The following is a 13280-nucleotide window of genomic DNA, read 5'->3' as shown; positions in this document are numbered from 1 at the left end:
TATATATATATATATATATATATATATAAAGAGACTAAATAAATTAACAATTAAGACATTTTGTGGCATCTATAAATGTGGCATGCATATATTAATATATAGCACTATAGCCATAATACAGAGAGTCCTTAATTCTTATCACAAAACCTTTAACTTACAAGTGCGCCATTCCTGCCATATACTATAAATATTGGAAGGAACCTCAAACTGCACTCTATGCCACCTAAATTAAGAAGAAGAAATTAATACACTCTTATATATCTCCTTGGATATAGGAAAATGAGCTGATATTACTTGCTTAATATTATTAGTTAATTAGGCTCCTAATGATGGCAGCTTCAGGGCTATCAGCATCGATTGTGGCCAACAACTGAGACAGTCGTTCGCTTAGGTCATCCACTTCTCTGTGTAAGCTTCTGATGTAGTTACAGGTCTCTTGTAGGACCTTAGATGCTGATACCTGCAAACCATAAATCAGTGTCTCAATTAGCTATAGTCACTTTCTTTTCTATATATGTATAAATAGATAAAGGAGTCTGCTATAACATAACACTCAAAAATATTTTAAAAGTAGGATAATAATTTATAACCAAAATTAACTAAACATACACTTAAAATGTAATTTGATGCCGTATTCCTTCTCGAAAAAACAAACAGGTGCAGGTGTACCTTAACAAATCCTTGTAGAATTTGTTAATGTATGTCCACTTAATACTAACAAGTTATACTTAAAGTACACACACACACAAATGTTGATGACTGGTATATTCCTAAGCTAAAATACCTCTAGTCTTTCAAAAATTTTATCTGATACAATTCTTTTTATGATTAAAAAACAGAATAAAATAAAGTGGAGAAAAAATATAAAGTAAAACAGTAATTTAACAGATAAAAATAAAGAAAAAATGAATTATTAAAAGTATTACAGTATATTATTGTAAAAAAATATGTAGTCCATTGTTTTTCTTTATTCTGTTCAGTGAATAATATGTATCTTTATGTACGATGCAATCCCATTGAGAGACCATACGACAGGAAGGTTCGTTTCACGAATTGGTCCAAATTAACCACATGACTGTTACACTGCAGAGACCTTTTTTTCCTTTTTAAAGTCTCTTTCTTTCTGGGTTTCTGCGTTACAGTTATTTTTACAAATATAATATAATATATTAAAACTACTCATATTTTATATTTGTACGATCGAGTCAATGTGAACCCTTTGACCACTATAGGGATCTGCATAAAATTTGTAGCTGTGTTGGAAACTATTCCCTTAATATATGGATCATATTTCAGACTATATTCCTTGACTGCATAAATTAGTATTATTATTATATATGACTTACATGTGCTACCCGAGCCATATGCCATTATGTGAGTCACCTTCTTCCTACACTATCCCTTCCAGAACTTGGCAGCAACAAACAAAACAACCATTACCATTTCATTACCTCCATGTTCTTTGTTTGTTAATATCACCAGTTATATGTTTTTTTATCCACAAATGTTAATTGCTAGCTTTGTTAGTGAAAAATATTCGAACGCAGTTTCTTCCTTTTACTTTTTTTCTTCCACCACTAAACCAACCTTATCACCATCTATATGTGCATATATACGAACATAGCTGCTTCAACCCACGTGAAACTATATATAATATAGTTATATTGTTTATAATAATACTTTTACAACCTTAACTTTTAGTTATCTTTCTCTAGTATATAAATTATCTTACTTTATACTTATTCTATAGACTATATAATCTATTCAAGCTATCTGTTTATATAAGGCTTGAGCAACGTTAAAGATAGGCTTAAAACTTTTTTAGGCAAAACATTAATTAAGGTGGTAAGTGAAAGTTCCTGAATAATAATATTATAAGATCTTGCTAAATACCATATAATAAGTACTTATATTTAACCATTGACTTAAAAGATAATATAATTATCATAATGTGTTATGTTATTATAACACATAATGTTGTAGAAGTTGAGAGATAAAGAGAGAAAAGGGTTTCTGAAATAGTACCTTATCAGAACGCCTATCGCGAATCTCAGGAACAAGTTGACGCAACTTGGAAACAAGGTCGATGATTTGGTCATCGGAGATCCTTGTGGATGCAGATTGCTGCCTGGACCTTCTGCTAGACATGTTAATTTTACCTAGCTAGCTAGATAGATAAAGACCTTATAAATTGGTGTAATTAATATATATATATATATAATTGTCTATAGTAAGTAATTAATCACCACTTGCTTCTATATAGCTTCAGTTCAGTTTATTTACTGTGCAAAACTATAGCCACGAGGAGAGAGTGAACACACAAATTGAAGAAGATGCAATGAAAAATGATGGGTGGAGTCTAAGAAATAAAACAAGCTATATAATATGGGAGAAGGGAGGGAGGGAAAGGCTAAGATATAGTAGCGTTGTGGGATATAAGGCTAGGTATATGTAGAAATGGAGAAAGTGATAAGAGAAGGAAAACTAAAGGACCACATATAAAGGAAGAGTGAGAGAGATTGAGAAAAAGAAATAAAGAAAGAGAAAGAGAAAGAGTACAATAACATAGAGATAGATAGTGATATGTTGGATGTGAAGAAAACAATTGCATTGGGAAAGCAGTGGTGTTTAATTAAGATGATGAGGAGTAAGAAAAAGAGAGAGAGAGAGTTTAGTTTTCTTCTCTGTGTGTGTTCCCATTTTGGGGTTGGGGTTCAAGTGCCTCAAGAAGAGTGTGTTTGTTTTTAAGCTAACAAAGTGGGGCCTTCATGTACATGTCTCTATGAGCAGGACCATGTGATCATAGGAAACTGATCCCTCTTCAGTCCAAGAGGATATGCCTTGTAAAATTTATTTGCCCTTGCTAATCACAAAATTCCACGTAATTGTACCCCTAAACCCTCTACCACCTTCAAGATTCATCGTTCCCATGTTTCAGGCTTCTAAGTCATCAAAAAACCAAACTACAACAACAACTTTGCTGCTTCAATTCACAATATTGCCGACATGGCATGCAGCAACTGGTCAACACCACCCCCCAAGTTGATTTAATCAACTAAAACAAAAAACAAAAAAAAACAAAAGTGCATCAATTAGGGTGACTTAGATCGATCTCAATGAAACTGATGCTTCTTCATTATTATATCTGATCTGATGTCCTTATTAATTAGCACAATCATTTTGTCAAATCACCCATCTTAATTTTTGCTAAGCTAAGTAAAATCAAGAAAGCAATGAGTTTAATCAAAGTACTTCTTTTGCATATTTATAGAATATATGCAAGTAGCTAGCTACATGTGAAATGTTTGATTAAGGAGTTAGGATCTTAACTTTTTTATTAGCAAAAATTAGGGTGCGCAAAAATCGGTTGGATAAAAGAAAAAAAAATCAAACAGAACCGGTTTAATTTGAAATCCAAATAGTTGAACTATTTTAGAGAATCAGTTCGAAATCAAACTAATTTTAAAAAATTTAAAAATTAATTTGATTAACCGAATTAATTTTGTAAAAATAATTCAATTAATCGAATCACTTTTGTACAATAGTGGAATTCTATTTTTCAAACTGATTAAGATGAAAACTATTTCAGTTCAATTAATTGTTATCTAAATACAAATAATATTGATGATTAACTTTTTAATCAACCATTAATTTTCTAATTAATAATTAAAACTATTTATATTAGTCTGTAAAGTCAAACTATAAAAATGACTAATATAATATGATTAGTAGATAATTGTTTTTAAAACATGAGATTATAGCTAGGTCTGATACCTAGCCCCTGTATATGAATAAAAGTTTGTTAAAAAATATTAATATTTTAAATAAATCTTAATATCAAAAAGGTCAATCTTTAACTTTCGATTATTGAAAAATACCTAAAGTTCATCCAAAAAGTCTAAAGTGAGTTACTCACTATATAGAAGTCAAATTCCAAAGGGATTAGCAAAGCAAGCAAAATCTAGGGGGGAATGTTCGTGGCAATTTCCCTGGCTAGCTACTTCTTTAGTGGCTGCTCTTCTTCCATTTATTATCCTTGCCAGGACACTACTACGTATATTGAGAGTGAGGGGCATGAAGGTGATCACATGCCATTTCCATGGCATGTGTCTTAATGAAGGAAAAGATACAAGGGGCTTTCCCGAATCAAGCAGAGATTGGGAATTTCACACTTTTATCAAGCACCACCACGTGCACCTATACAAATTGGAGACCCCTCAGGGGACCTCTTCCACACTACCCTCCTGTCTCTGTTGTTCTACCTATTATTATTAGATAAATATTAATCAGGGTTTTTAGTTCACTGGTTTAAAAAATAAATAATTCTTTTTTATTGAGATGTAAATAATTATGCACAAAAAACACTTCACATTTTTTTATAACAACAGCAAAATTGGGATTTAGACATTTAGTATTATATTTAGCTCACTAACTCCTTGATCATCCACACTTAATCAATCTCAATTAACTTCCAAATTTCCTACCCCTCAACTCCCAAATCCCAAACTGAGGGCCATAGAGAATAAAATGGCCATAACTAATGTTTCCTACCTACTATATTAAATTATTAATCAACCAAAGGTCCATAAAATATTGCGTTACATAACGGTGTGCTCAAGCGATCCATGAAATTTTGTGGGATAATTACCAATTTATATAAATAAATAAAAAAATAGGTTTGACTATAATCAGTTTAGGACACTAATTAAGAAATTAAAATAAAAAAAATATTTATTATAAAAATCATATGAAAATATACAAAAAAAATTATGAACATTATAATTTTACATATCACAGTAAAATTCTTTCTACTTTAAGTTTTTTAATTAATAGAACTTACTTATATTTTCCAAAAAAAAAAAAAAGTTACCACTTTTAAATGAAGTAATGAATATTACGTGCTATTTGAGTATATGCATACGTCGTTGTTCATGCGGCAAAGGTGTTCTCCCAACAAGTGATATGTTAACCATAATGGTTATTAATTTTGGCGCATGATGAGATTTGGGGGCATCTGAGACACGAAATATTTGATATGGCGCAGTCATGGAGCATAGATGCTATGGCAATCATAAGGTGTTTGATGTTGAGTCCAAACTCAGTGAAATCTTTAATTATTGTAGCAAAAATAAATTAGAAACTATATGATCAAATATAGACCGACCTATAACAAATTAACTAAGTATAAGTATCTAGGTTCTGATGAAAAATTTTGTTAATTAGCTTTAACTCATCTTGTGTAAATTGGGGCTTATTTGGACATGTGACTTGTCAGTTAATTTATGTTATATTATATCATTAGAGTTTAAAAATATACTGTAATATCAAATAATTTATTTATAATCTGTGTTCAAATATTTAAAATTAATTATTTCTGAAAAAAATATATGAATATTTATTTAAGAATTTTTTTTATCATAAATGTGAGCCTCATTTATAAAAATGGAATAATCTTTTCATAATAATTTTTCCTCTTAGTGAAGTATCTTTCTCCCATGTGGCATATGTAATAAGCTTTAAGTGAAATTAATATTTTTCTTTAATTAATTATCCATTCAAAAAAAATTAAATTTTCTTAATTATTTTAATTAGTAATCAAACTCCTTAAATTAACATTAAGTATAAAAATATCTACATATATTAAAATAATATTTTATTAAATGTTATTTTAGGATTTTTAGAATTTTAAAATTTCAAATTGATACATTTTTTATTTAATTTATTATGTAGTAGCAAAAATTGTTTTTATATTATATGTATTTATATATCCTCGTAGAATAAATGAGATAGTTTTATTAAATTATTGTGTTAATGTTACTTTTGGTTCATTATATTTTATAGTTGTTTTGTTTTCATACATTAAGTTTTAAAAATTTCATATGTTGTTTTATGTTTTCAAAATATATCATATTTTATCTTTTTGAATTTTCTATGAGCATTATTGTTCTATTAATTTTTAAATTTTTAAATAGTTTAATGTCACTTTTAATTTATTATACTTTACATTTATTTTGTTTTGATACATCATATTTTAAAAGTTTCATTTTAATCTTTTATATTTTTAAACTGTATCATTTTGGTTATTTTGGTCTTTATTTCAATTTTTGTTAAAAACATTAGTGTCAGTTAATGTTTTAAATTTTAAAATAATTAAATTAACATAATGGAGACTAAAAATTGTCACTATATTTTTTATTTAAAAAATTAAAAATCACTAAATAAATTAAGAAAATATAGATCTGAAACCACAAACAATAACAATATTCACTCTTATTATTATTATTATTATTATTATTATTATTATTATTATTATCTTAATTCAATTTAATCATTTAATAATAATAATAATAATTTCATCCACAAATTATTCTCAATCACAATAAGTAAGGACCCCTTCTTCTTCTGTCGCTCTGTCTCTTACCGTCGATCCAAAAATATCGTTGTCCCGACCTTGCTTTCATCTCCACTGCAATCTCTGTACATGGTCAGAATTGTTGTCTCACCTAATGACAACAACCTTGTCATCGCCACCGCTGGTAGTCATGCATTGATGAAGGCGAAAAATAATACCAACAATGCCTGATTATGAATGAGGTTTGACCGGTCGAACCAGTCAAAATCATCTTCCAATGAAATACACTGTTCGATCCCTCTTTGCATTGCTCATCTTCACCCGATCTAATTGTAGGTGTCAGATGAACAATCATCTACTTACCCGACCCAACCGTGCGTGACAATGAAGGTCTTGCTTGCATATCTCACAAAGAGCCATGCAGTGACTTTCATGCTCAAATCTAGGTTAATTGGCTGATTATGATCATGTTTTTGTCTTTCGTTAAAGATAACTCTTGTTCTGATTTTCCCTACTTTTGTTTTTAATAACATAGTTATATGAAAGGTTTTGGTTTTTCGGTGAGGAGTATAAGAATTTTCAGTGGTTCCAATGAGATCATGTGTTGACGTCGTTTGACCTGTGTGATGCTGTATTTTTTACCTTTTCAAATTTGGAAGAGGTTAGAGATGATGATTTTTTTAGTTGTTTATTAAAAAAAAAATAAAGATAGTGGTGGTTTTTACTGCTATTATGTAGAATTAATTATTTTAAAATGTTTAATATCACTTTTAGTCTACTATACTTCGTAATTATTTTGCTTTGGTACGTTAAGTTTTAAAAATTTTATTAGTCTTTTATATTTTTGAAATATATCATTTTAATTCTTTTTTAAAATTTAAAAATTAATAAAACTCTAGCTATTTTAAAAAAAATTAAATAAATAAAAAAAGATCAAAAGGATACATTTTGAAAATATAAAGAACTATCATAAAATTTGTAAAACTTAATATGTGAAAATAAAATAATTATGAAACCTAAAAGTGATATTAAGGAATGAAATTATTTTTGGGGAGATGATGTCTGACTTCATCTGCCCGTTGGAACACATTAAAGTTAGATCGTAGAAGAAAAAGTTCAAAGTGATCTTATTTTGTTATCATATTTAGTGCATCAATTGATCCCATCACTTTGCATTGAACAGTGTTGTTAGTTGGTTTTAGTTCTGTTTCTTATCCAATCAGCACTGTTAGTAACTCTGTTGATCTAATATTTATATTTATTTATATACAGATTAAAGTACTCTTTGTATTCTTTTAATATAAATTCTTTACTTATGAAAAATTTATTTAAATCAGTCAATTGACTTCAATCTACATCCTGTGCGATATTCCGAAGAACTAATAAACATAAATTTAGTAAACCAATTAAATATTTTCATATTTGGCTCTAAATGTCGTCACTAGCCATGATAACAACATAAGTCTTTCTCATATAATTCATTTCCCCTATCAATCACGCGTCCCCTTAATCGGATAATGAGACATTTATTCAAGCCCATATTCTTTGACATTTAATTAATTAGAATTTTAGTGTTCTACAAATTTGTGGGCCTCCACCTAACAATATAAAATTGTAAATTGATTTTTTTTATGACGAGAAATATAAACAAATGAGTAGAAGTTTTGTAGCACCCCTTAATGATTAAAGTTTCAATTTATTGACATTAAAATTATTGTATACATCACCATTAGCATTATATTTTTTTATAAATTATATATAAAAACATACTTTTTTTTCATTATAATTGTCGTACTAGATTATTTTACATAAATTAAAAAAATCAATAAATAAAAAGAATAACTATTTTACAAAATTAACTTTATCATCATTAATTTATTTTTATTTTTGTAACTCATATTATTAATATTGTTGAAATATAAGTGGAAAAACAACTAATTAATTTAATAATTATTTTGATATCTTCTTTAGAATAATTATTATGGGAGGAAGGGAGTACCTAATTTTCAATTCAGTCAAACAAGGAACTAAGTTCATAGTAGCCAGTGGTTATTTGTGAAGAATTTTGGTAGTTTGTATGAAGTTATATATTCAAATTTCACTATTAACTACTATTATAAAAGAGGTTAATTGATTTAAAATAAATGTAAAACAAAACTCGTGAGCATTAAAAAATATTTTTTAAAAAAGTTAAATGTTAGTTGTCTTCATTAAAAAGTTTAAAAAATGAAAACTGGTGATTATATTCAACAAGCTGGTTGGTACACAAATTGTTTAATCTCATTTTTGGTAATTTTGGGTTTTTTTATTTTTTATTTCAAGAGAGTATGGTAGTATATCTTTTTAAAGTTACAAATTAATAAAAAAAATAACTTTTACCAATTGGTCTATAATTTTTATTTACTTAATTTTTTTTTTTTGTATTCATGGTATATACCTCCCAATAGTTAGAAAAAAAGAGTATGTTTTGATTTTTGGTTGGAGTGTTCCAAATTTTATTTGAAGAATAAATTTAGTATCGTGACATATTTAGTTACCCTTCAAAGATATGTTCGCAAACTTATAATTTATTTAAAATTAAATTTCAATAAGAGCAACATAAAAGTTGTTTTGTAAACTCAATTTACAAATTGAAAATTATTCCAAAATTAAGTTTGTCAACTTTAACTCATATATACACTAATTCATTGAGATTTGAAGAATATTTATTTAAAGAATTGATATCTTTTTAATAATTATTCTTCAACATATATGCAAGGATCTTGGAAGAAAACCTTTTATCACATACCTAAAAAATATGATTATATGTTAAACATATTAATTATATAAGTTTATGGAATGTCTGTCCTAGATAGGTCCCATGAAGATATGATAATAAATCACTTAAACATCTATGTCAATAGATTCAATCCTTGGTGGGTTGTGGAGTGTCCGATCGAGATGGGTCCCATAAAGAAGTTAGCACACACTTAAACATTTTATGCCAATAGGCTTAATGTTTAGTAATTTGTATGGCCGCATAATGTCAGTCAGTCACACCCTACTCATGATCGACTGTAACATTTTAAAAACTCATAAAAACCTTGTATGAATTCAAACCCGTTGAGACGTGGTGACAACGTAAGAAGGTATAGTGTCCTTGACATGTCAAAGATGCATAACAACGTATCATTCTCCTTACGAAACTGGCAAGATTAGATCAAATGGTAACATGACATATAATTAGGCCTCGACACCTAGTATGACAAAGAAACATAGGCAAGCATGTTAAAATATATCATATATAAATAAAAACAAGTTACATGACTCACGTTCATGGTTAAGTAGAATTTAAGAAAAAAGACATTGATGTAAGCTTGAATTGGGACTTTTTGTTTTTTTAATGGTATTCTCCGATGAGAACAATAATTTGTTTACTTAAATTATTATTCATATGCATTTACTATTATTTTCTTTTTGAAAAAAGTAACTTCGCTATTGCCTTTAAGAAGTGGACCCGCATTGTTCGATACCAAACTACGTTTTCATACCAAACTAACGTTATTTTTAAGAAGCATGTTCCTTCCTTAGATCTGTCCAAGTAAAATATTTCACACCATCTCTTTTAACCTTTTACGGTCAAAAAGGGCTAACAACATGACATGAGGAACGCTGTAGACTTATTTCTGAACCCGACAAGAAGTTGGAAGTTAGAATTCTGTTGGAATCCATGACGAAAAGAATCCAAAGTTTAAAAAGTAAACAAGGAAATATTTTTAACTACTTTTTATGCTTTTGCCTAGCCTCCTCCGAGTAATGCATGCGTGGTTCCGTAATTCAGTTACTTTAATACAAGGGATCGATCAACTATCCTATTCAAGTCCAAATCCAATGAAAATTAATTAATGCCACGCTTAAGGACTTTTGATTATTTTGAAAATCTAATTATAAGTCATTTTTCCTCTTTATTGAAGGGATAAATATGGGTTTAAGAAGTGCTTTAGGATATCTATATATCATACATTGTAAAAAAAAAATACTTTAAGTGATTATAATAATAATGATAACAATAATATCAATAAGAAAAGAGATATTTACAATGACGATATTAGGAGTGGTAACAACGATAATATCACCACCACCAATTAATTAATTGAATTTTAAAATAATATTTTAATTTCAACTTTTTATTTTAATTTAAAAGTTAAAATTAATCATTTTAATTATGAGTGATTTGATTGGAGAGAAGAAAAAAGAGTGAAAAAGAATTGAGAAAAAATATTTAAATTAAAATAGAACAAAAAATGTGAGAGACTTATACCAAATTTTAAAAATTTCTTTTTTTCTCACCTACTTCTTCACAACCAAACATATCAATAAAGAAATTATTCTCATATGTTATGTTATATATTGAAGAGAGACATATAGAGTTTAATGATTATGGCACCATTAGTATAAAATACTATTAATCAATAAAAAAATTATTCTTAATATAAATTTTAAGATAATTATTAAAAAAAATTAAATATGATAATTTATTATTAAATAATGATATAAAATTGTTTAATATTGTTAGACACTAAGCCTAACGCCGCTGCAAAAGAGGATGTCGTAAACCAATGTAATATGAAAAAATCTCAAGATATCAATGAAATTTACTCATTAAATTATACTCCTCTATAAATTTTATCCATAGCTCCATTTTTATGTTGGTTTTTTCAACTGCCCTAAACGCATGGGTCAAACTTTCTTAGTCCCAAAATTACTGCATCATTTTGGGCACTAGTAATCATAGTTTGAATACCTACTGCCTCCTAAGGATATATTCAAATTTTTGGTTGGTAGGTCTAAAGGGTACAACGGATTTTATGGAACTATATTAAAGTTACCCTTCAACTCAATAAAAATCATTAACTTCGTCGACCCCAAACTTCGTGATTTTTCGCCGTTGAATCTAAAGTCTGTTATAATATTTTTTTTTAAAATAAGCCTAAAGTCGTTATAATTAACTTCCGCTTCCTTGATAAAAACTTGTGGATAATAATATACTAAATTATAAAAATAAAGAACCCGTTTGGCTGAGTCTATAACTAGCTAGGTTACTTTTTGCAATTTGCCTTTTGCACAGTAGAAAAATTCAGTTGCCAAATTCTCATGATCGAGCAGAGTAGGGCTAGGGGGGTGTCATTTTCAAATGAAATCAACTTTATGCTTATGTGCCGCTGATACTATCCTCAAAAAGGAAATTAATCAAATTATGTACATTTTGATTATTTTCAACTGGGTATTATGCTTTTTGCAGTTGAGTGTTTAAGTTTTTTGTTACATTTCTGGTCGATCAAGTTTTTGGCTTTTGAACATCCCGTATGTGTTCTAGGTTTATTGTTAATTTAAGCGTCCTTTTTTTTTACAGCAGCGTCGTTGATTTTATATAAATGAAATATTGGGGTAGTAAAAATAATTGTTCTATTAATTTTTAAAACCGTTATGAAATAGAATAAAATAAAAAATAATACAGATAAAAAAAATCTTTAAATTTATTATTCAATAAGAGGAAATGCTGTTATAAAAATAATAACATTAATAATTTTATTAATAAAAAATGACAAGAAATTTATATATATATATATATATATATATATATATATTATCTTATCCGTAAATTTTTACATAGAAATTCTCATGTCAATTAATGTTTTGATTGCTACCTTGATACATTCTATGTGTAGGTATTTATATTTTCTATTATGTTATTGTAGGAATGAAGGGACCAAATTCAATGGCTTCCCATGTATTTAAATCTATGGCTTCAATAAAGATCTGCATTTGGGTTTTTCAATAATGATAACCCTCGCCATTGAAAACAAGAGACCTATTAATAGAATTTTCCTCAGAAAATGAAAAGTTGGATGAGGCTATATCTATTCTTGAAGTTTTTAAACTTTAGACAAGAATCTCGCTCTGATACCACTTGTTGGACAAGTGGCCTCAAAAACTTAAGAGGGGAGAGTGAATTAAGTCTCACTAACAAACTTTTAACCTTCTTCTAAATGATAGGCTCAAAATGCAGAAGAAGAAGCAACAATCAATTTAATAATGTTCTTTAAACATGCAAGACAAAATTGATTGCAATAACATAAATGAGATAAGGGAAGAGAGAAATACAAACTCGATTTATACTAGTTCGGTCACTTCCCGTGCCTACATCCAGTCCTCAAGCAACTCACTTGAGATTTTCACTATCTTGTAAAATGCCTTTTACAAAGTCTAAACCACATAGGGACAATCTTTCCCTTGTGTTCAGAAATCCTTACAACTTAAGAGACCCTCGGTCTCTTAATCAATTTCTTTGAATAAGAAGAAGAAGTTTCTCTCTTTAAGAGAAGGATATTACAATTGAAGATCAACCAAGATTCCTTATTGAATATGCAAGTGTTTGACCAATGAATCTTTTTGAGAGGATAAGACATTTCAGTTCAGAAAAACTCTCTGAGGAATTTCGTAACCCAAGTCACTTATTTATAGGCCTTTGATGACCATTCAAAAATCTCTTGAACAAATGTGACTCTTGAGAATTATTTTATGAAGAGTTATGAGTCTTGGGAGTTATTTTCTAAAGAGTTGTGACTCTTGGGAGTTATTTTCTGAAGAGTTGTTATTCTTGGATCAAACTTGAAAAGCACTTATCTTTGGCATCATCAAAATTTCATATCATATATGCTTCTACAGTGTTGCCCTTTGTGATAGAATTTGTTTTTCTTGTGGAGGGTTACAATTGGTTTTGGATTGAACATCAACAGTTGTTCTATTATGAAAATGTAACCCAAAAAATTAATCATTGGTAGTCTCATGTTTTGATTTCCTAACCTGCAAATTCAATTATCTAATTGAGTAAATCATTGAATTGATCAGATTCATAAAATCTTATGAGTAATACTTTTAGTGATAG

The 13280-nt window shown here is 28.3% G+C and overlaps 1 protein-coding gene across 1 annotated transcript; it reads right to left on the bottom strand.

The window, feature by feature from the left end:
- Nucleotides 1–41: 41 nt before the first annotated feature.
- Nucleotides 42–2849, bottom strand: LOC100794486 (transcription factor PRE5). The gene is made up of 2 exons (XM_003543719.5): nt 2026–2849; nt 42–460 (listed from the first exon to the last, which is right to left on the bottom strand). Exons 1-2 carry the CDS (start codon nt 2146–2148, stop codon nt 308–310), a joined length of 276 nt encoding a protein of 91 aa, XP_003543767.1. The 5' UTR covers nt 2149–2849; the 3' UTR covers nt 42–307.
- Nucleotides 2850–13280: the final 10431 nt, after the last annotated feature.

This window comes from Glycine max, chromosome 13 (assembly GCF_000004515.6).
Source record: "Glycine max cultivar Williams 82 chromosome 13, Glycine_max_v4.0, whole genome shotgun sequence".
In the NCBI taxonomy this organism is placed as follows: domain Eukaryota; kingdom Viridiplantae; phylum Streptophyta; class Magnoliopsida; order Fabales; family Fabaceae; genus Glycine; species Glycine max.
This window is presented reverse-complemented; position numbering and strand designations above follow the sequence as displayed.

Bases quoted from the DNA above. Each gene is read 5' to 3' on its own strand.
- LOC100794486 (XM_003543719.5), bottom strand. From the start codon at position 2,148: ATGTCTAGCAGAAGGTCCAGGCAGCAATCTGCATCCACAAGGATCTCC. The intron at 461-2,025 runs GTACTATTTCAG...TATGGTTTGCAG, and splicing joins GCGATAGGCGTTCTGATAAG to GTATCAGCATCTAAGGTCCT.